The sequence below is a fragment of the Brachycentrus maculatus genome, unplaced genomic scaffold, assembly GCF_059751285.1.
Source record: "Brachycentrus maculatus isolate JH-2025_06_01 unplaced genomic scaffold, ASM5975128v1 h1tg000696l, whole genome shotgun sequence".
NCBI lineage: Eukaryota > Metazoa > Arthropoda > Insecta > Trichoptera > Brachycentridae > Brachycentrus > Brachycentrus maculatus.
This window is the reverse complement of record NW_028281428.1, coordinates 749,641-772,576: the sequence shown is the minus strand read 5'-3', so window position 1 is coordinate 772,576 and position 22,936 is coordinate 749,641. Positions and strand designations below refer to the sequence as shown.

The following is a 22,936-nucleotide window of genomic DNA, read 5'->3' as shown; positions in this document are numbered from 1 at the left end:
TAACAAATAATAACAAAAAGGTCGTCCTTAAAAATTTCTAGCGACCTATTTTTTTGTTCTTCGCTACACAATTTCGTAATCGATGAACCAATCGTATCGGTAAATCGACGAATCAGTAAGTTTGTAAACGGGTCAACGTACGCGAACAACATTTCCTAAAAATTTGGGATTAGGTATCTGAATTAAATGAACGAATTATTCAAATTCGGTCGCGAAAACATCGGCTCGGCTAATTTAATTAAAAATGTTGATTGGAATTATCAGCTAATGTTTGGCACGTCAGTACTAAACATTATCTCAGTTATGAAGTATTATAAAAATTATCCCCCCCCCCCCTTCTGTAAAGATGTAATGTTAAAAGTAAGGAAACTTAAAAAAACATATTATTTCTGTTGCAACTAATACAAAAATATAAACGCTTTTATTCATCGTGACATTATAAATATGCGGCTATAACCAAGACAAAGCGTTTACCGAGGGCCGATCAACGAGTTCCCCGCCTTATTTGAGTTCGCGCCTACAAAATGTTACGTAGTAGGTAGGAATCACATCTACAAACAGGTAGTACTTATTCTTGCGGTTGCGTTTCTGTTTTCAGTGTGTTTGTGAACTTCTCGTCGGGGTGTCGCGCGATTCTCTGCGAGTTTTAAATATCGAGTGGAATTATTATCGTTTTTTAAAATTATTTTTAAACATCATAGTTTAAAAGTGTTACCATTAAAAAAACATTTTCTAACGTATTTGATTGATTGATTCGTGATTAAATTCAACAATTTATGTGATAAATTGCTTGAATTTGATCGCCCAAAAGGTTTTGCAAGGATCTTGTTTATTCTATGGTGAGTTTCTGCCAGTTTATGCATAGTTCTATATATAAGCATCTTAACTAATCGATTTATTAATATTTCGAATACAAAAGTGTTAATTTTAATTATTGGATATTGAAGTCACCGCGATTTTACAATTTTCGAGGTATTCGTAGAATAAGACATTTTTCGTTAGGATCGAGCAAAATTGTATTGAAAGGGAAACCTTGAGAAATGATTCATCTTAAAGAAACTTGAAAGACAGATGAGATGTTAAAATATACAGCACGTGAGTGTATTTGTATGTAATAATTTTTAACATACAGGTATAGGTATACAAAGATTGCAAAAAATACTATCAATCTGGGTAACTTTAAACTCCTGGGAACAAAGATGAAATATTTTGTTTGACAAATTTTATCCCCTTAATAAAATTAATATTAATAAAAATCATTATTAGCCGTTGAAAAGAATACTCAATTATCAATTGCGATATACACGTTCCAATTTTATTTATGGCATCGATTTTATAAATTATTTTTTTTTAAATCATTTGCCAAGTCCGATTTCTTTTGTTTTGGGTTGGGTAGAAAACGAGACAGAATTGGTGATATTTTTCGATTCCTATATCATAACTACGAAAATTTTATCAGAATTAAAAAAAAAAAGTAAGAAAATTGAAATTTGATTTGCGGGTAGTGATAAATACGTCTTCGCTAATTTTAGAACTGCAGACTTTAAGGGACTCGAACAAATAAGCGATATCAAAGTTACACTAGCCACCTTTGATGTTCTTACTTTTGTTGTAACATTTTTTATTTATCTTCTTTTGCATCCGGTCTGATTATTACTACCTTAGTGTATATTGTATTACAGTCAACCCCCCCCCTATAACGTTGACATAGGTGTACCGCGTTATCTAAAGGAACGTTATAAGGGGTTAATGTTTTAAATTGTAATTGTACATTTTAACCAGCGGAAATAATTGAAAAAGTAATTTAAAATTAAAATACAATTTAAAAACATTAACCCCATATAAAGTTCCCTCCGATACCGCGGTACCTATCTCAACGTTATAAGGGGGTAAACCATAGGCATAATCTGTCCCACGCCAGGTTATGCATATGTAGGATTGTTTGTTTATGTTTACATATGTATTAATGAATGGATGTACCATGAAATTATGAGGCGCAAAGTGCAAACAAAAGTTTATAAATCAATACATAAATAGTACGAGTAAAGATATGCAACCTCGAGTACAGCCATTGCTGCTAATTATTATTTTCCTTCTCGCTATTCCGTTCCCATTTTTCTTTCGATAGTTTCTTAATTTATGTCATATGTATCCATTCAAATACGGTGTATTCCACTCCTCTCAGATGTAGACAATCGTCATGAAGATTTAATTGCAAAAGGTATACGAAAAGTATTCAAACTTACCGAGATTGAGTGTAATAAACTGATTTTTTCTTCCGTTGTCGTTTCAAATTCAGATCATCTCTCTGAATGCAGTTTAAGAGGGCATAGTGTAAAAGACGCTGTTTTTGTTATCCAAATAAAAAAATGTATTTGATAAATTATTTTGGTGCGCAATGCAATCCCCATGTACCGAAGTGAAATTGGTATATTCGGTTTCAGATTAACAGTTCAATGCCATCAGGTGGTACTGTACACCTGTGCATAAATGCAACACTAAACGCTAAAAGTCTAAAAAAATGGTTGGCTAAAAACTAAGTCTTAATATTTGCATATTTATAATGCCTAAAATGTAATGCATTTTTGCTACCATCCAATCCGTTTTTTCAATCCTTTTTTTGGGAATGTTTTATTTATTTATTTTTTTGTGTACTTTTTTGTTGGAAAAACGGGAGGAATATTTGTGACATTTGATAAAATTTATCAAAATTACCACTAATACTACCGACCCTCATCCGTACCTAATGGTGCATAGGGCACTGCATCAAATTGATGTAATGTTAAGTTAATCGTTAATTATATGAAGGCAAGGTGATCAGTCCTGCGCTACATATACCAGTCCAGGTAACGTCAAATAAGAGTGAAAAAATACAGCCTGGTAGCCAAACGCACAAATCATTAATTACACTACAGAGGCGGGCAATAAAAACCCAGTTGAAAATTGAAAGATTTTGAAAAAAAACGTTTCGCCACTGTTTTTTTTTCTTTTAGCGTCTACAAAAAAAGCACCGTTAACACAATATTCTATATCGATATTCTTGTCTCACGTAAAAGTATTGCTACATGGAAGAAGTTAATAGGAAATATTTAATGTTGATGGATCACAGAGATTTTTTGCAATTAAAAATTTTTAACAAGTTTTCTTAAAAACAAAATTTTTACTTTTTAATCTTGTTTAGAAACATAAATTTATCGTTGTTTTAGTTGTTTCCTGTTACTTGCTATTAGATCGATACTTCATGTCCTACTTTTTATAGTAGGTACTAGAAATCCTATTCTGACCTATTTTCCAACACTTTGTTCTACGCGGACTAACAAGTATCTACCTACGTTATTTTTTCCATACGAATATTTACAATGGGTATGTTTGGATTACCAAATCACATTACCAGCTTCTTTCAAAGAAGAATATTGTATGTTTACGCACTGAAAATTAGTGGTTGATTTAACTTATTGGTTTTAATAGCTAAATGAGCTTATTCTACGCTCTTGATTTGTTAGGCATTCAACTTGGTTTAAATGTCCAATTTGTTGTGAAAAACCTGTATACCCAATGGACATTTCGTAAAATGGCGCCGCGGTAGGACCGAATGACATCGGAATAGGGCGCAGTATTTCAGGGATGTTTAAATGTTGACAGTGCGATTTGTAGCGGAAAATTTTCTTACGAAAAAATACAGCCGTCATTCGCTATCCGAGCTTTTATTTGAGGTGATGGCCATAATAATTTTTCATGGAACTCCATAGTAAATAGTGCAAATCAGCACACACACGCTTCTAGTTATTCATTCTTCAAACCCTCATCCGCACCCGATGGTGCATAGGGCACTGCATCATATCGACGCAGTGTTATCGTGATCGTTAAATGCACGAAGGCAAGGTAATACCCTGCGCTTCAGATACCAGTCCAGGGTGATATTAAATGAATATGAAAGAGAAAACCACCCATATTTATTTGACCCCCCTGGAAATCGAACCCGGGACCTCCAGCACGGCAGTCAGATGCGCTAACCACTACACTATGGAGGCGGACCCACATGCAGTGGATGGATACTAATGCAAAATCGAAATAACAATATTTTTCATGTTGTCGATATTTTCAGTCATCGGTAAAGAATTTGGCTATCCGTATTGTCCGACCTACATACTCGTGCCTAATAATGCCGGTGATCTGCAATGATTGCAACATTACGAAGGTTAAATGGCCGATCTATTGCGGCATATTGTGTACGTTCGTACGTTGACAGCCTTGGCTCTCCGAGCGGATTCATATTTCTGTATGCAGCCTGAATTATTCGATAATAAAACAGCGTATGACCAAGGTTCATTCGGACACGTAATGTTTTTAAAACCGACGCCGCTCGTGCAGGAAGCCAGCCACCGCCCATCGCGGAGCGTCAAGTGTTAACTATCTCTTTGTAATTTGAAAAATTAACCCTATTTTACGTCATAATGACGTCAGATTAATAATTTGGTATGCATGCGCTATTGTACAGGGACGGACTATATACGTAATGGTGTCAAATTTTGTTGATTTACTCAATAATTATACTATGTATTTATTGATGTGGCATTAACTTTGTGGAAAAACCACTTTTAGAGTTTATTAATAAAAACACGACTAGTTTTTCTTTTACACCCTAAATTATTTATTGCTTTAGTTGTATTTTCACCTGTTGATGATAACATCAGTAGTTCTCGAAACTAGTCATGTTTATAATAAAATAAATGACCAGTGACCGGGTTTCATCGTTACCGACATCATCAGACTGGTCGGTTTATGTTCATAAATTCATGTTTACATCATTACACATACATGAACTCATGTTTACATCAACAGTCACGTTTACATAAATAAACTCGTAGTCACAAGCGTTTTTTTTGTATCTAAATTCTCGATTAGTGAATTGATTTACCATATATAACAAGAGGCAACAATGTAACTTGAATGGTTATCAAAACAATGTTTTACAAGTAAAAATATTTTATATATAAAATAAAACAACAACTAAATAGGTATTTCCATTTTTATTTTATTTTCGTATTATTTTTTGACATGTCATTAAAGATGAAGAAGAATATGGAAGTCTGGGCATTTACGGGGCTGACGACCGTCATAGGCTGGTTTAAGTGATCACTTTACGCACGTGTAACATTCACCAATTCTACCCATTATTGACAACCACACTACTCAAATTCTTGGAAGTTCTATATATATGAACCAATTTTGAAACATTATTCTTGGATCACTAGAACTTTACTAGAGACATCTATTGGTGAGATGAAAAGAAGCTTTTTATTGAGCAGAAACTCTTTTATCATTTGTTTTATTTTATTTGACCAGCAACTAGGTTTCATGGATGATTCATGGTCAAATAAAACAAAATTTGTAATAGCTGTTTCGTTTTTGTTGTATTATTATATGGAATAACAGGGTTGCATTTTTTTACTGTTTTTCGTTATGCTAAATATGTTTGTCAACAACCTTAATAGAATAGACTTATAAATGTAGGCAAATAGATGCGCAATGACTTAACGACATGAATCATTTTTATAGCTGACGAACAAGTGTTACAATTTATTATGAGATGACTAAGAATCAGACAGATTATTATTGAAAGCTGTCCCACCTCATGCCCAGATCTGATACAGAAGCATCTAGGCTTCCTGACAGATCTGCTCTTGCTAAGCATTTTTTTAAAAGCAAAGTTGCGAAATTTATTGAAAATGTGAAACAATATAAAATTGTATCCCGATTTTACTGTGAATTTACATTTAAAAGCTTTCAATATACCTGTCACTGCCAATCTAAATAAATACAAGTTTGTAAATCCGTCACCAAATTTTCTAGAACCCCGGTTACCCCGGTACCCCGGTACAGGCAGTGAAAGGGATTAGTATTTAGTTCGATTAGTCAGCTAGATCCGACTCCGACCCGACGCTGGCCGGTACACAGACGCCCACAATCCCGACCAGCACAGCAGACAGACACGGAATAGTGCAAAGACATTTACAGATAATAATAATCAAAGAATAGAATAATCAAACAGATGACCAAGACCTTTACATACTCGTACGTCTGTTCGTACGTTTACACGAATTGCCTTGGAAAGTGGCGGTCTGGAAATACGCCGCCGAGAGGCTTTAGTACCGTCACGGTCACATTATAACAAATTGCGAGCATTTACTTTTCGAGTATTTTCGTAATCTCGACTATCCGAATGAACGAAATTTTAAATCCTGAACAAATTGCCTTTGATGTGATCTTTTACTCGCCCGAAGGACGCTTCCAAGAGCGTTCATTGTATTACATTTATTCATTGTACTTAAAATATAATTAATATGATTAGTATAAAAAGACTGATGTACATAATTTTGTATCATATCTATCATGTCAAGTAGAGTTACGCGCTGCTATTAGCGTAGGTACCTAGAATTTTTTAAAGCACGTTTCTTCTAGAGATTGATACAAAAATATAAATTATTTTTCAAATAAATTACTGTAGTTGCTTTAAAAACTTATTAAATACTAAACAAAAACAGTATAAATACGACGATACGAAATAATCTATAAAAAAACTAACTAACAATCTAACCGCTTTTCTGCAGGGGTAGGCAGAGAGAATACAACTATTATGATTAATTAAAAAAAACATTTGTATAATATCTCATAATGAGTTTTATTTCATTGCACACGTTTCGAAAACTACAGATGTTTCATCCACAGGTGAATCCTAAAACTAAAACTGTTTTAAACTGTTTTACTTTTCACCCGTAGATTAAAACGTCTGTATGTTTCGAAAATAGTCGTGTGTAATGAAATAAAACTCATTAAGTAGTATTATCCCTTCTAACCCTTATCTGCACCCAATGGTGCATAGGGCACTGCATCGTATAGAAGCAGTGTTATCTGGATCATTAAATACACGAAGGAAAAGTGACCAGCCTTCCGCTTCAGGTACCAGTTCAGAGTCATATTAAAATAAATATTAGACTGAAAAATAACTAATATTAATTTTGACCCTCTTGGGAATCGATCCCGGGATCTCCAGCATGGTAGCCTAGCGCACTAACCACTACGCTATGGAGGTGAACATTAAGTAGTATTATACAAGTGTTAAATTTTTAAAAAATCAACGTGTCATTCCATAAAGTTAATGCCGAATGAATAAATTATATTATGATTAAATTTAAGAGCTAGGCTCTTGTTTTTGCAGCAGTTTCCATCACTCTCCAAAGCCGAGTGTTTTTTAGATGCTCTCTCTTGGTCGTCTATTCTCTTCTATTTTTCCCATTATTTCCCATTCAACCAATTATCCTACGCTTTGCTCGTTCTTCAAAATGATGACAAAAACTCGAAGAATGTCATTCACTCGCTCACACTGGGATTGCACAATAATGTAATTTCGTTTACAAATTTACATAAATATTTGGGTCTCATTCAGATAGCACATTTTCTCTTTCGGTACTATTTGTGTTTGCCCATCCAGAACCGACACTCGGTTTTTAAGTTGGTTTTTAGCAAATGGATACCTCGGCGCACTTCTTTGGTTACTTTAAGCTTAGAACAATAGGAAAGTGTAGGAACTTTTGTGTACAATTTCACACAGCCGGCCTAACAAAGCCTTTGTCAGTGGACAGACTTTAGGTTTACCATAAGTATGTATGTACTTTTGTAGCACGTCATTATACCATAATTGTACAATACCAAAGTACACACGTGCATTCATAAAAATGGTGTCCGAGGAATGTTTCCGTTTCTATTGTTAATTCCAATTTAATAAAAATAATAAACCGATCGAGTCATAATTCTGAATGCAAATGGTTAAGAACCAGTAATCGTAATTGAATTTTTTTTCTTAAAACCCCGTTTTGTTATTGAAAAAAAAAGAAAGTTTTTCTTCGAAATAAATATACGGTTTTGAAAAGAACAATTATTGAAAGATAAGGAGTTTAAAAAAAATATATTGTATTTGAAAAAATATATATTAAAAAAAAAAAAAATTTCGACAAAAAAAATCAAGAATCAAAAACATTAGCGCAGACCACACGCGTGATTTCTCGCGTAGCCGGTCGCTTGCTGAATCGGATGTACTGGTAAACAATCGTAAACTCCCCCTTAGAATAATTATTCAAAAAGATAGGTAGGTATATAGCAACAAAATTATTGAAAAAATTCCAAAGTTTCGGAAAATAAAAAATTGTGAATATATTTTCACTGATCCGTTATGAAAAATCATTTGAAGAAATCAGATTATTTTTTGTCTGTTGCGTAAGATTTAACAAAGCAAATAAGAAATCTACCGATTTGACAAGTGCCGTGTACCTAGTGTTAATAAACGTGACGCGTCCTTGAAATTTCACTCTCAATTCTCGTCCAATTACCGATTATCGAATCGCGGCCTAAGAAGTTTCATTTTAAAAATAGATAATTTTCCTTGGTATTGCGGCAAGTCACCGGAAGGCATTCCTTCGTCTAGTACAGTGAAGATAGGTAGGTATGTACCTCGTTATTGTAGTACCTATCTGTGTACATCAGCATCTATATTCTAAACATCTACCGGGTTACCTAACTTTGTTAATAACTGTTTCTCTTCAATTGATTGACTCACTCGTAGTTTTATTTTCCTATGAGATAACTCATTACCTGCCTGCCATTACTCGGAGTGACGCGAGATTGTTGTACTGCGTGATTATAAGAAAACATGTACGGCATGTGATGTTATAGGACTATAGGTACCCTATTGCACTTACTATGCAGCTCACGGAAGAATACTCAAGTCTCGAACAATACACTAATAATGCCAGCAACAGAAAACCACCAACGGAAAAATACCAACGAAGTATGCAAATTAATAATGCAAGTTGGCGATATTCTATGTCATTTTTGAAAAAAAAACTATATTGCAATAAAACACTAATTTTCAATATTTTACATAGCCCATTTTCGTTAGATACTCTACCTTTAGGTTAATACTTATGTGTTTTAAAAAATTAATAACCTGCAAAGCCCCTATTCTTAGAAGCTCGTCTGGAGGTAGGATAATAAGGATAGGGAAAGTAAATGTGAAGTTATATTCTCTATTTTTTGCTAGATTCAAGAGTAAAAATATTATTTCTGATGTAAGAAAATCTTCTTTATTAATACTTATTGTAAATATTTACAATTTTTTATTGAATCATTAATGAATCTGTACAAGCAATAGAATTGTAAATTATTTCAAGAAATGGCCTAGTCGCCATTTTCTTTTTGTTCATTCAGTTAGAAATACGCTAAATCATAACATAACACAATAATTATTTGTATTTATATTCGTCCATATAAAATTTATAATTGTATTTTATCTTTCTCGGAAGTTCTCATCAGTTCTTCCAACTCGGATGGCCATCAACATATCTTATAAAAAAATAATCAACACGACTTCAATGCAGACCTTAGTATCAATTCAGATCCAGGCTAACCAAAAAATATGCGACAACATTGGTCACTATGAACATCTACATACTATTATACAGCAGGGTTAGTCAACATTTAAGTACGATGTATTATTTATATCTCATTAGAATACAGCATAGATTTTTTTTAATGACACAAAATTTCACTCCACATTTTTTTGGAGACTGCTTAATTCATATAAATAAAAATATAAACTCATGGAGCAAATCTAGCATTTACGAATAAAAAAAATGCACAATCACAATTAGAGCATTGTGATAAACTAAGATAATAAAATTAAAATGATATTTCCAGGCGTCTCCTAGCATGTAAAATGATTTGGAATAGAATATTACGTACATTTTATGAAGGTTTCTGTAGGTTCGGCATTCACAAATTATAAATAAAACATTTGTTTTAATCCCTTCAGTATTATATTTTGATACTAGTTTCAAATATTAACCCGTAGATGGAAGCATCTGTAGATTCCGAAACCAGTCGAAAAAAATATAATACTCATGCGGTAAAAAACAAGTGTTTTATTTATAATTTAAGGCTTCTACTAACTTATTAGTTTCAATATAGATGTCGCAGTCAAAGATTTACTCCAATAAGAATGATCAGCTGTCCAAACTCAAAACACAGTAAGGGACATATTTTTTGTAGAACTTTTTTTTGCATTTTTGGACTAAGTAGATTCTACTTAGTCCAAAAATGCAAAAAAAACGTACTACAAAAAAAATGTCCCTTACTGTGTTTTAAGTTTGGACAGCCGTGATGCTTAGGCATAAATATATATCGCTCACTCCTTTCAAGAACGTCATAAATAAAAAAACTAGATTTTTCAGGAGAACGTTTTTAAAGTTTAAAAATATAATACAATGTATTAAAAATAAATATCAAGCTATTTATTGAACTTTTTGTTTGAACTGAACTGAATGTTTTTTCTCCATTTGAAAAATATTTAGTTTATTAAAAAAATATAATTACAGAATACCTTTTCTTCAAAATGCAAAAACAACACTTTCTGCCCTGTAGCGAGTAAATATTAAGTTAAAAATATGCCGCTTTCGCTGGGATATAGTACATTTTCTGGGCATTCCGAAAACATGCACAACTGAAAATTGACGATTTTTGATTTATGACGTTGCTGAAAGGAGTGATCGAAATATAACTTTCCGATGTTTGGGTTATGTGGTTGTCAACCTTGGTCTAAAACTTTAACTGAAACATGGTGACCTGTTGTATTGTTCGAATGGAATACTTAATTTAACGGTTTACTCTAAAAATATTATAGCACATTGATAGTACTGCAGTTGGTGATACCCTCGTGACCCACTTCTGGGCTGGCCTTGTTGTCACTTTCACCTGGCTCTGACGTTTCGCTCTCGGACTTCCTCGCTCTCAGCTGCCGCGGTATTCTGAAGCTTCTTTTTAGAACATAAACAGTGTGTGTAATGTGTAGCTGGACCATAAAGGCGGGTGTCTTGTCTAACGAGGAACCAGAATAAGCACCTCGTGCTGAGTACACAATAATTACAAGCACTAACAAAGAATTGCGCAATCGAGTTCGTTTTCGTTTTGTTTGTAGGGTACGAGTCAAGACCTGAATAATGTTAAACACGAAAGAAATGTTTTGTTTATTTGCTATTTTTTTTCATTTATAAAGCATAAGTAGTAAAAAATTCTTACATACGCATTTACATATTTTTGTATGGAAGCGAAACGTGGAGTATAGAACGGGTTCGGCTGGAGGTGTTTGAGATGTGGTGCTGCAGGCGCATGTTGGGGCTTCATTGGTCGGAAAATGTAGAGAACAATGAGGTACTAAACAGGGCTGGGGAGTCTAGATTCCTACCAAATAAAGTAACATAACAGCGAGCCCAATAGATAGGCCATAACATAAGACACCCAGGCCTGTTTCATACGACTGCGGAAGGCATGTGCGAAGGCACAAACTACAGAGGACGAACCGCTTAACCTACATGGACCAAATTATCTCCACCATGCGTTGTAGTGGATACGCCGAGTTGAAGAGGCGAGCGGAGGATAGAAACGCGTGGAGACTGACCACGAAAGAAGCAAACCATTCATCACACAAATTGTAACCTACGAAGAAGATGCATTTGAAAATGACTCAAGGAAATCACAAGAAAACACCTCATAGCTAAACGGCACACAAAGCACTAGTACAAGCACACTACAAGAAAACATTCATAGAACCACATGATTAAAGTCGCAACAACACATAAAATAAAACCATGTCACGTTTGGTTAAAGGAACTTTGAGTATTTCGCAATAAAGCTTATAACCTGCTCCCATTATCCACAAAATAAGTACATAATGTTAAAAAATAATAAATATTCGGTGCGAGTAAAAAAGGATTGATATTAGTTTTTTTATTATTTTATTATTCCGTTTCTGTTTCATATTTCAATTTCTTTCATATTCCGTTGTCGATTGTTTTTATGGACGAAATTTCGCTATTGGATTCTCGTTTAATACACCAGCATGATTCTAAATAAAGCTTAAATATTATTGTATAATATGCGTAGTGTTAACACGTCTTTCTGCGAAACCACAACTGCCTGTATCTTGTGAACAAGTTATACTTTCTCGGTGTTATACAATCTAACTCTTAGTTTCAAATTCCATTGCAAATATTTGTACCTGCACCGTATACTATAAGTAACAGAATAGTTATACAGGAATATAAAGTACACTATAAATTTATTACGTTTACAAACTGCTTTTAACCAGACAGAATACCTACCTACGCAAATACCAGAAACCAAATCAAGTAGTCGCTAAATTTCTAATACCTTCTCGCTCTGGACACAGATTGAAAACTCTTTTACACATACTTAAGTGAGAATAATATTTTTGCCCTAAGGGGACTTACACGAGCACGGATATGCAACCTCGAATATCCTAGTAGATGCTGCTATATTGTTGTCCTATTAATCAAAAGTATCTGTCCCACTATTTCTGGTCATTCAGTTTGTATTTTCACCCGTTGATGAAAACATCTATAGTTTTCGAAGCTAGTCGTGTTTAAATTGATAAACTCAAAAGTGGTCTTATGTGTTTCTAAAAAATATATATTTAAGTTCTCACTTTATTCCATAAACTTAATGCCAAATCAATAAATAATAGTTCTGCTAAATTTTTTTAATAAAGCCGTAATGTAATACACTATGAGCTCCTTACGTACGTCATCTGTATCCTATCAAATATATTACGCTTCAATATTTTAATATCAAGTGACAACCGATCAAAAACAAACCATTCTCCGTTTTGCCTCCTTTTCGCGCTTTCGTTTGAAATCTATTTTTTTCGTCTGTCTTCTTCTGTGTGTGTGTCATGTCAGGTCTCTCTGACGTCGACTATCACTTGAGCATAATTGTCCTTGCTTGGGCAGCTCTAAACAACGCCTCGACAGTTCTGATACCTGTCCAATCTCGTATATTCCGGAGCCAGGAGATCTGTCTTCTGTCGACCATATAGGTCCATGGAATGCGTAGCATTGTACAATGTAGCCACATTTCAAATGCCTCTTACCTGTTCACAGTGCTGTTTTTTTCATCAGTTAATGTTAATTTAAAAATATTTAATTCTATTTTTAAACCTAATTTAATTAAATAAACAATTTTCTCAATTTTCCGACGTCACAATCTTTCGACCATGATCTCAATACAAAGATGGCGGAAACCTTATCTAAGCAAAGTTAATTGATTGCCAAAGGATTTCCTTTGTAATATTTACCATACAATACAAAATAATATTCTTTCATTTATAATTTTAATAACTTCCTTTGCAAAATTTCCCGTTAAAAATGACCTCGAATCGTGAGACAGCCAACTCATGAGTCAATTTAAATAAAATATATATATATTTATTTCCCACCCGATCACGCTATCCAAGATATTGTTCGGGTTAAATGCAATTGTAATTATCCATTGGATGTATTAACCTAGATGAAATAAATAAATAAAAAAACTTCAGTCCATTCATATTTATTTGATATCATCCTGGGCTGGAAATACAGTGTGAAGTTGACCAATCACAAAGTAAATGCTTTAAATATTAATAATATTCAGAATATTATATAGTTTAACTATGTACTTTAGATGACTTAAGCGTTGCTTTTGGACTTTTGTTTGTAACGACTTTGGGGTTTTGAAACCGGTTGTCGACAGTGATGTAGAAAATAATTAATGAAAATTGATGATCGAAAAAAAACATCTAACCATGACGCCACTTCCTCGCAGTGGTAGGCAGAGAGAATAGAACGTTACACCAATCTATCTTTGCAAACAATCTTCGTCTCTTACACATTCATGCATCTCCTCATACATTGACTCTGGCCAATGTCTGTACCCGACGGATTCTCCAGTTAAAGAACTGGAGAGTCCAAAGGGACACGTTGCGCGTGGCAATGAGGATAGCCTGGAACGACTAGTTGTGATCGGTAGCCTGGAGGGAAAGAGAGGGAGAGGAACATCCCCACACGATGATGGACCAATCAAATTAAGGCAGCAGCAGGCACCTCAGTGGTTGGAGCGCTACGTGCAGCGCAGTCAAGGGATAACTGGAGAAGAGTCATTGCTTCTGCAAGGGTCACAACCCTCAGCAATGAGGAATAAGACGGAGAAGAAGAATTAGTTTTTTTTTTATCATAGTTTTTCTTATTATTTTATGGACAAACAAAATTCATATATTGTGAGAAATACTGTGTGCAAAAAAGCTAATGACACCCGGTATCTATAGGCCTTCATCGAAAGTGAAATCTCGCGCAAGCAATTGGATGTCATCATATTATCGCACCAGATCTTGGTGTGTTTGGTGTGTCATAGCTTTCTTATTTCTTCACGTGCACATGATGTATGTACGCGGCGTGCATATGATGTATGTAGGTACGCGCGTACGCAGGGGAAACCGGGGTCTGAAGTAACACGCTTTAAAACATTATAAAATAAAACTAAAACATTGTTTTTAACCACCTTTATTTTTTGTGCTTTTCTCCAACCGGTTTCTACAAGGGCCTTGTCATCTTCAGGGATGGATATCTTTACCGTTTCACCTTTAAGTGTGCTTATTCGCTGCAAGGGAAATGCGACTCGTATAACAATCTGGAATGTGTAATATTTTTATATATTTAATTATAATACTGTTTTAATGTACAAGAATTAATTTGTAATACTAAATTGTTAATTATGTGAAGGCATGTTGGACTGGTCACCTTGCCTTCTCGTGATTAAAAAACTTATGATAAAAACTGCGTCGATATGATGCAGTGCCCTATGTACCATTAGGGGCGGATTGGGGTTAGAAGAAAACACACATTTAGAAAAAATAAAACATTTAAATAATATAATACATTTAAGAAATAAATAAACATAAACCATAGACGTATCATAATAATAACTCCATCGTTTCTGTGGCGTCATTTATTGCCAACTTCCGAAAATAACATTTTTTCGAAGGCGGATGTTCCAAAAGAAAATGATGAATGAAAATATTGATTATATCGGCTGTTATAAACACAACACGAGTCTAATACAATCCTTTATAAGTTGAGTATGTTAAATAAGATATTCCTCCCGTCTGACAAAGATCCATTACTTATAATTGAAGTTACTTAGGTACCTATATGATTTGACTTGTGAATTAATATAGGGTACTAGTTGACTTATGAACTAGATATATGGTATACTAACTTACCTAACATTTATGTACTTAACTATCACTACACTAGTTCTTATAACTACGTAGCATTCGGGGAAATGATGTGGTAATTTCTGATCTCGGTAATTTCTTCTTAAATAATTTTGACCGGAATAACATAATATACGAAGAGTAGTTTTTATATCGTGTCGTACGAAGGTAGGTATTGAGTCCCCCCGGGTATAGCGTGGTCAAAATGTTACTTAGCATAATTTTCCACGCAATAAACGAAGTGGGCTACTAATTTTGTCACTTTCAAATGTGTTTTAAGGTGTGTTTCTACCAGAACCGAATCGGTTGTGACATTTGTCTGACAAGAAAAAAAATATAATTATTAAAATGTAACTTTGTTTTAAAACCACTATAAATATTTTATTATAACTTAATTAGAATGTCTACCGGTTACGAAGCTAACTGCTTCTTTATCAAGAATTATTAATCAGTCTTGATAAAGAAGCGGTTAGCTTCGAAACCGGTAGATATTATAACTTCGTTATAATGTCTACCAGTTTCGAAGTATTGATTATCTCAAGAATAGAATTCAGAAAGCGTTCGGCTGCGCTGAAAGCCAGACGTCACTACACGCCAATTTTTTTTTAGGTTTTATTAATTGGATTTTCTGTTTTTGTTTTTTTAGAATGTAAATTGAAAAATATTTTTGTAATATTTGTAACTACTTACCTCTTATTAACTTTTTTCAAAACCATGTATTTATTTCGAAGAAAAACTTATTTTTTCAATACAAAAACAGTGTTTTAAGAATAAAATCAATTACGTCAAATGTTACCTGGATTTAAGGAAAATTAAGTTACGATTTATCGAATACTGGGCCTTAATATCTTTTTTACTGGTGTTTTCGTCATCGGGTCAATTATTTACAGGATTTGCGAATATAGATGCATGTAAAATATATTTTGTATTATCCTTGTTTCGTATTAGATTTAAGGCTTCGAATATACATTAAAAAAAATTATTACTTGTCAACTTCGTGTACAGATCCGGCCCTGCAAAGTACTTGCTTAAATTTAAGGAGATGAGTTCATAGTTCACACTACTAATCATTTTATCACATTTCCCACTTTTAATTTGACACTAAAATGTCAGAAGAAACATAAAATTTACATGAAAATTTGGGTGTAATATGAAAACCTTTTTTTTATTATCTCTGTACTATTTTAGTAGCGAACTTTAATTACTTCAAACGTGTGACTAAATGTATGGTATGTATGTATACAGTGACTTTTACGTACGAATATATAGGTAGCTACTTGTACTTTTTGTGAATAAATAAAAGTTTAATTGCATATATAATATAAGTTCATACATATATAGAACTTCCAAGAATTTGAGTAGTTTGGTTGTCAATAATGGGTAGAATTGGTGAATGTTACACGTGTGTAAAATGATCACTTAAACCAGCCTATGACAGTCGTCGGCCCCGTAAATGCCCAGACTTCCATATTCTTCTTCATCTTTGATGAGATGTCAAAAAATAAAATAAAAGAGATTTTTCCACTCTAATATTTATTCAACATTAACCTGGACTTGTACCTGAAGCGGAGGACTGATCACCTTTCCTTTGTGTGTAACGATCGAGACAACACTGCGTTTATATGAGATGCAGTGCCCTATGCACCATCGCATACGCAGATGAGGTTTTGAAGAAGATGAAGAAAACTACTGCTTTGATTTATTTTTAAGAAGATATGTGAGGTTCTTAACAATATTTCTGACACACCAGTGAGTTGTATACCGGGACATCTTTTATTTTTAAATATATATAATATAAATATTCATAAATTAAACCCTGAAGACGGCAACAGGTTGTTGCCGAAACTAGTTGGTTGAAGAAATGTGAGTGGATAAAAAACAAAGTCTGTTTATTTCTCAAAATAATATATCAATATGATCCACAAAGCTTTCAATATTCAAAACATATACAATAATAAACGTCGAATCGTCAAAACGTTCCATAAACCAGTTAGTTTTTCGTCGCTGAGTTCGTAAAATTTTTAACTTTGCGTCCAGTTTTGGCGATCCGACTATTTTTATCACACAAACCGGTTTAACAACTTTGTTTTTTTTTTTACTGCCAAGGACCCGTTGTTTCATTTTGGGAATAAACGCACTCGCGAATTCAAGTTCGTAACGATTGTTATTAATTTTTTTTATTAAAATATGATGATATGATATTTATAACAAACCAGCCATTTTATGCACGTGAATCAACAGAAACTAGTCGATTCAAAATCTTTGAAAAATCAAACATTATTTTTTTTTGAAAATTTAAACGTAACTACTACTGCTGACCCTTATCAACACCCAATTTTGCATAGGGCACTGCATCGACTTGATGCGATGTTAAATAGATCGTATACTATATGAAGGCAACATGATGAGTCCTGCAGTTTTTTGCCATTTTTATCCTGACTTTGATCCCTTGGAAATGGTCCAACTTACTAAACTTACTTACTGACCCTTATCTGCACCTAATGGTGCATAGGGCACTGCATCGAATTGATGCAATGTTGTTTATTCGACCGTTTATTATATGAAGGCAAGATGATCAGCCCCGCGCTTCAGGTACCAGTCCAGGGATTATTTCATTATTATAAGAGTGAAAAAATATATGTTTAATTTGACGATTCCTGGGAATCGAACACGGGGCCTTCAGCATGATAGCCAAATGTGCTAACCACTACTCTACAGAGGAGGATAAAACATATATAATAACTTGTATTAAACTAAAAAGGTATCTTTGTTTTAGTAAATCCTCACAATGGGATTTGGACAAGAAATGGACGGCTGCGGGCGGTGTATGAAGTATGGACTCTTTATCGCCAACTTTTTGACATTTGTGAGTATCTTATTACTTATGTTCATTTAATATATACTTATACTTATGTTGTTTTGACAGGCCCCCGTGGCGTAATTGGCTAGAGGCTCGACTGCATGATGGCCATCGCGGGATCGATCCCGGCCAATTGCAAAACGAATTCAAGAACTATTTATTTTCAATTGGTCTGGGTATTTGTGATTTTTCGTATCAGCATTCCCTATCCTTAATATCTTGTAAACAAGTAAACAAGCCCCTAAGATAAATGCTTTGTAGATTATCCCTTTAATCCTTTGCGATAGGCTTTTGTGGATTTGCCCGTACATAATACAGGCACATTGGCGAAGAAACATCTCAAACTGATTTTACTATAGTAACGGGAGTAGTAGTAGATTATAATGGAGTTATGGGATAGAAATATTAGATGGAAAACCTCTAAGTCTAAGATCAGTTTTAAAAGTGTTTAAAATTTCTCTTAGTTAAAACATTCAATAAAAACATAAGAAAACTGGAAAAAAATGACAATAAATGCCTTGTAATGCATTATATCATTATCAGAAATGATTTTTTTTTCTTTTATGCAAATAAAATCTTTATCAAAACTCATCAGTTATTAACAGTAATAGGGTTAACACGTTAAACGCCATGGGGGTCACCGATGACCTCAATCAAGAGCTATATTAAAAATGCTTTAACTATGGAACCCATCATCAAATCAAAAACTAAAATAAACTAAATACATTTTACATATTATTTAAATACATAAATTATCAAATGTTTTTTTTGTGAATTCCTAAATTGTAAAATTATAGTTTTGGCATTTCAAATGTTAAAAATTTGATACTCTCATGTACTAGAATAATCAACCCTTTTATTATACTTTTCTTTCATCCAGTATCAACATTTACCAGCAGTAGGCACTGACGTTTTTTATGTTTGCAGATTGGAGGACTAGTGGTGTTGGCTGTTGGGCTATGGATGCTGATTGACAGAACATACATAAATGATTTACTGGGAACTAATCTCTTCCAAGGATCCATATACGTCCTAACAGCCACCGGAGCACTGATCACTATCATCTCGTTCTTTGGGTGCATGGGAGCTGCCAAGGAAGTTAAATGCTTGTTATTATCGGTAATCATTTTAAATATTAACATAATAAATGTGACAAATGAAGCACAGTGCTATGTACTTAAAAGTCAAATATAATGTGATATTGATGCATGGTAGAAATTGTAGACTTTCTATGTATGGTAAAACATGTTTAATTTAGATAACGAATTTCACAAATTATGTTCATTGCCTCTTATAGTCAGAGGTTGCATTGTTTACTTTTAATTACAAGGGTTTATTTATGAAACAACAAGGATATTTTTGTGAAGTGATCCAATGGTGCATAGAGCACCACATAAAATTGACGCAGTGTTAACCAAATGATGATTATATGGAGGCACGGTGATCAGTCTTGTGCTTTAGATTCATGAATGAAGGAGTCGGTAACAAGGTCAATTCTAATCTGTACAATGTTTTTTGGCATCTCGCACTCTACCAAAAGTAAGCAAATAGAGCGCTTAAAAGCGTCTTCCGCTCTCTACCAACTGTATGTAAAAGACGCTTTCAAGCGTTTCCCGCAAACGATTATTAAAATAGTTACAGCGCAACAATTCTAACAACTTGAACTATGACCCTGGGCGCCCACTACGGGCAGGGCAGGGGTGTGTGCGGGGAATGTTTATGTTATTAGACCCAACCCTTATGAGATTAACACCAAGGAGACTGCACACACTTGTCCTTGTACTGTCATAGCGACCTGTTAAATAAACTGAATGCATCCTAATTACAAGTTATTATTACTGATACCCGACCCCGTAGTAAAAATAGAGATATAAATTAGGTGTTGTTGAATTTTCAGTACAACATTCTGGTGTTCATCCTGTTTGTGACTATGCTGGTGGGGGGCATCCTGGGCTACGTGTTCCGCGAGAAGGTGCGCACTTCCATGGAGCAGGAGATGCAGGCCTCGCTGCGCTGGTATGGCAACCGGGAGGAGGTGAGCCGCTCCTGGGACCTCACGCAGCAGCGCCTCATGTGCTGCGGCGTGCACGACTACCGCGACTGGCAGGACAAGATCCCGCCCTCCTGCTGCAAGGAGGTGGAGTACGGGGGCCGGGTGAGTCATCCGCACTTAACGGTGCATTGTTTTGGAATATACCTTTCCTATCCTTACTATACTACCAGCAGACAAGGGTCTAAAATAGACGCTTTGCGGGTTACTCCTTAAAAAAAATATATATATAAGGAGCTCTATCACCGTGCTTCTCTTCATTGTGTAAGGAACACTCCCTTTAATTCAGTTAAACTAAGGCTTTTGGCATTAACACATTTCGGACGGGTGTTTTTTATGCCTGCAGCGACGGGATTTGATAATTATGTACATATAGTTAAGACCTTAACAAAGAGATTGGTACATAATATTCTTATAAAAACAATAAATATGTAATTTCTTCTTTTCTGACTTTGAAATGAAGCCGGCGCAGAAGGTAAAAAATACTCTTCCCGTCCTTAAGCATCAATCAACCGAACGTGTAGTAATACCTTTCCGGACCATAGTGTGTTAAATTGAATGTACTTTCTTTTTCAACACATTGCTGTTAAGCGGTTATTTATAATTAGACAGTCTGCCGCCCAACCCTCAGTATACTAATCATAAGTAACCGCAAACCCAATTCCGATCTGCACAATGTTTTTTGGCGTCTCTTGCGCTCCACCAAAAGTAAACAAATAAATAAAAGTAAACAAATATGCTTTTAAGCATCTTCTGCTCTCTACCAACAGTATGTAAATGACACTTTTAAGCGTTTTCCGCAAACAATGTGTTTGTGATCTGCTCAGGTGGCTGCTCACGTATTGATACGTATTCATTTATTATCCGAATTTTTATGCCACATTGGGTGTGTTCGGAACGATTTCTTCAATCGTACTCAGTCTACATAGAAGCTTTATAGATTGTATTGGTGAAAATGTAGGGTGTTTTATGAGAGATATTTTAGTATTTTTTAACCTATGACATTTATTGTTACCATCACGCAATCATGGCTGCTGAGAGCAGGGCACTGGCATACAAAGTGTCAAGTCAAGCACAATATGTATTATTAAGTAGGTGATGAGATGTAATCCAACATTCCTTTATTTCAATTTGGAATAACAAAACTCCCCTTTTCCAGAAACTTCCTTGCACAGAGGTCCAGTCTGAAGTGACAATCTACAGAGAAGGGTGTCTGAAGAAGGGAATTATTTTTATGAGAGAAAATGGAACTATCCTCGGCACCGCTGGAGTAATTGTTGCTTTGTTAATGGTAATATCATGAATTAAAATTGCATTTTCGACTGTTCTCCAAATCAGCATGAAAAATTGTATATTTTTTCTCAAAGAATAATGAATTTTATTTTTTTTGACATACTGTTTGAAAATTTCATATCAGACCAGTTTATTAGTGTAGATTTTTCAATATATTTATTATATTTTCAGGTATTCGGGCTCATCTTTTCGTGTGTATTGTTCATGAAGATAGAGTGAACACACTAATATTCAATATAAAGTGTTGTTGGATCCAGATCTCAAGATTACAAAGGAATAGAAGAGGAAATATTTAAGTACCTTGAACAAATTCAAATATTATGTACCTTTGTGAGAATGTTTCTCACTGCTTGAAGTTACGCATTTTGTCTATGACATGTTATCATATTGTGCGATACATAATCGTAGTGTGTGTAAACTCTCATAACCATAGAAAAAGTTTGCAAAATGTGTAAAATAAAACTAATTTTTAAAAAAGCAATTAAAGCTTTCAGCATATTTTTCAAACGCTAATAGGGTTAAAGCTGTAAATACGAGTGGCATTAAAAACACATTTCTAATAAGTTACATAGATCAAATGTCTTTTATTCCTTATACACAAGTTGAGAAGGGTTTTGATAAAGTGATATATCTAGATTTCACGATTGATGTTGAATGTGTGAACATGAAGGTTGTGCGATAATTGCGTTACCTTTGCAACAAGTAAAAATGGAACTGTTGGGCAGATACTTTACTTTTACTTAAATAGTGAAAATGCTTCCCAACATCGATGATTTTTCAATAGGTTTGTTGTATAAAGTCCAAAATTAGTCAGCCAGTGCAAAAATATAAATATTTGTAGTATTTTTAATAAAAAGATGTAATTACTCATGAAAATTAGCTACCAATTGGTCGATAAACATTGCAATCTTTAAGCAAATCATTTAGACTAATTATAAATATAAAAACTATTCAATAAAGAGAATTTTTTAAGAATATTAAATTATTTGCTATTTTCGTAACATTCTGCTTTTTATATTAAAAAAACTGTAAGTGATTCGCTAGGAAGATAGTTATATTTGTTACCATGTGTTAGAATAATATATATGTACATACAAGTATATTGTTTTAGCTGGAAATTTTTGCGATGCTTATTTTTCACTTTATGGATATTTTTTGATGTTGAGGCATTAATAAGCACAATTGATTATTTTAGCATTTTTCTGATAATTTGCAATTTCACAGAACATTCATGTTTCAGAAAATTTTACCCACTAATTAAAATTTGTAATTGTTTATGTTTTTTATATTTCATTTTTAATTCACAGAGGTTTGAAAATACCTTATGCAGGTTGAATGCACAAACAAATGTCACAAGTTTTTTGTTGATTTGTCACCTGAATGCAGAACTATTCTAAGTCCCATTTGATTCAATTTCGTTTTTATTCATGTAGGTATTACGTTCTTTATGCTACTGATTTTGTTGTGCGGAAAGTTCTTAAAATAATATGAATCTAAGTATTCAAAAGAAGAAAAAAAATACTATTAAAAGTTTGAGAAAACTCAGTTCGAAAGGTTAGCCTCTCCTGTAAATTTT

At 33.9% G+C, this 22,936-nt stretch overlaps 1 protein-coding gene across 1 annotated transcript; it reads left to right on the top strand.

The window, feature by feature from the left end:
- The first annotated feature begins 531 nt into the window (after positions 1-531).
- LOC148300542 (tetraspanin-9-like) lies at positions 532-22,207 on the top strand. The gene is made up of 6 exons (XM_088274630.1): positions 532-839; positions 17,934-18,023; positions 18,945-19,136; positions 19,915-20,172; positions 21,227-21,358; positions 21,532-22,207. The coding sequence occupies exons 2-6, from the start codon at positions 17,946-17,948 to the stop codon at positions 21,577-21,579; spliced, it is 708 nt and encodes a 235-aa protein (XP_088130756.1). The 5' UTR covers positions 532-839; positions 17,934-17,945; the 3' UTR covers positions 21,580-22,207.
- Positions 22,208-22,936: the final 729 nt, after the last annotated feature.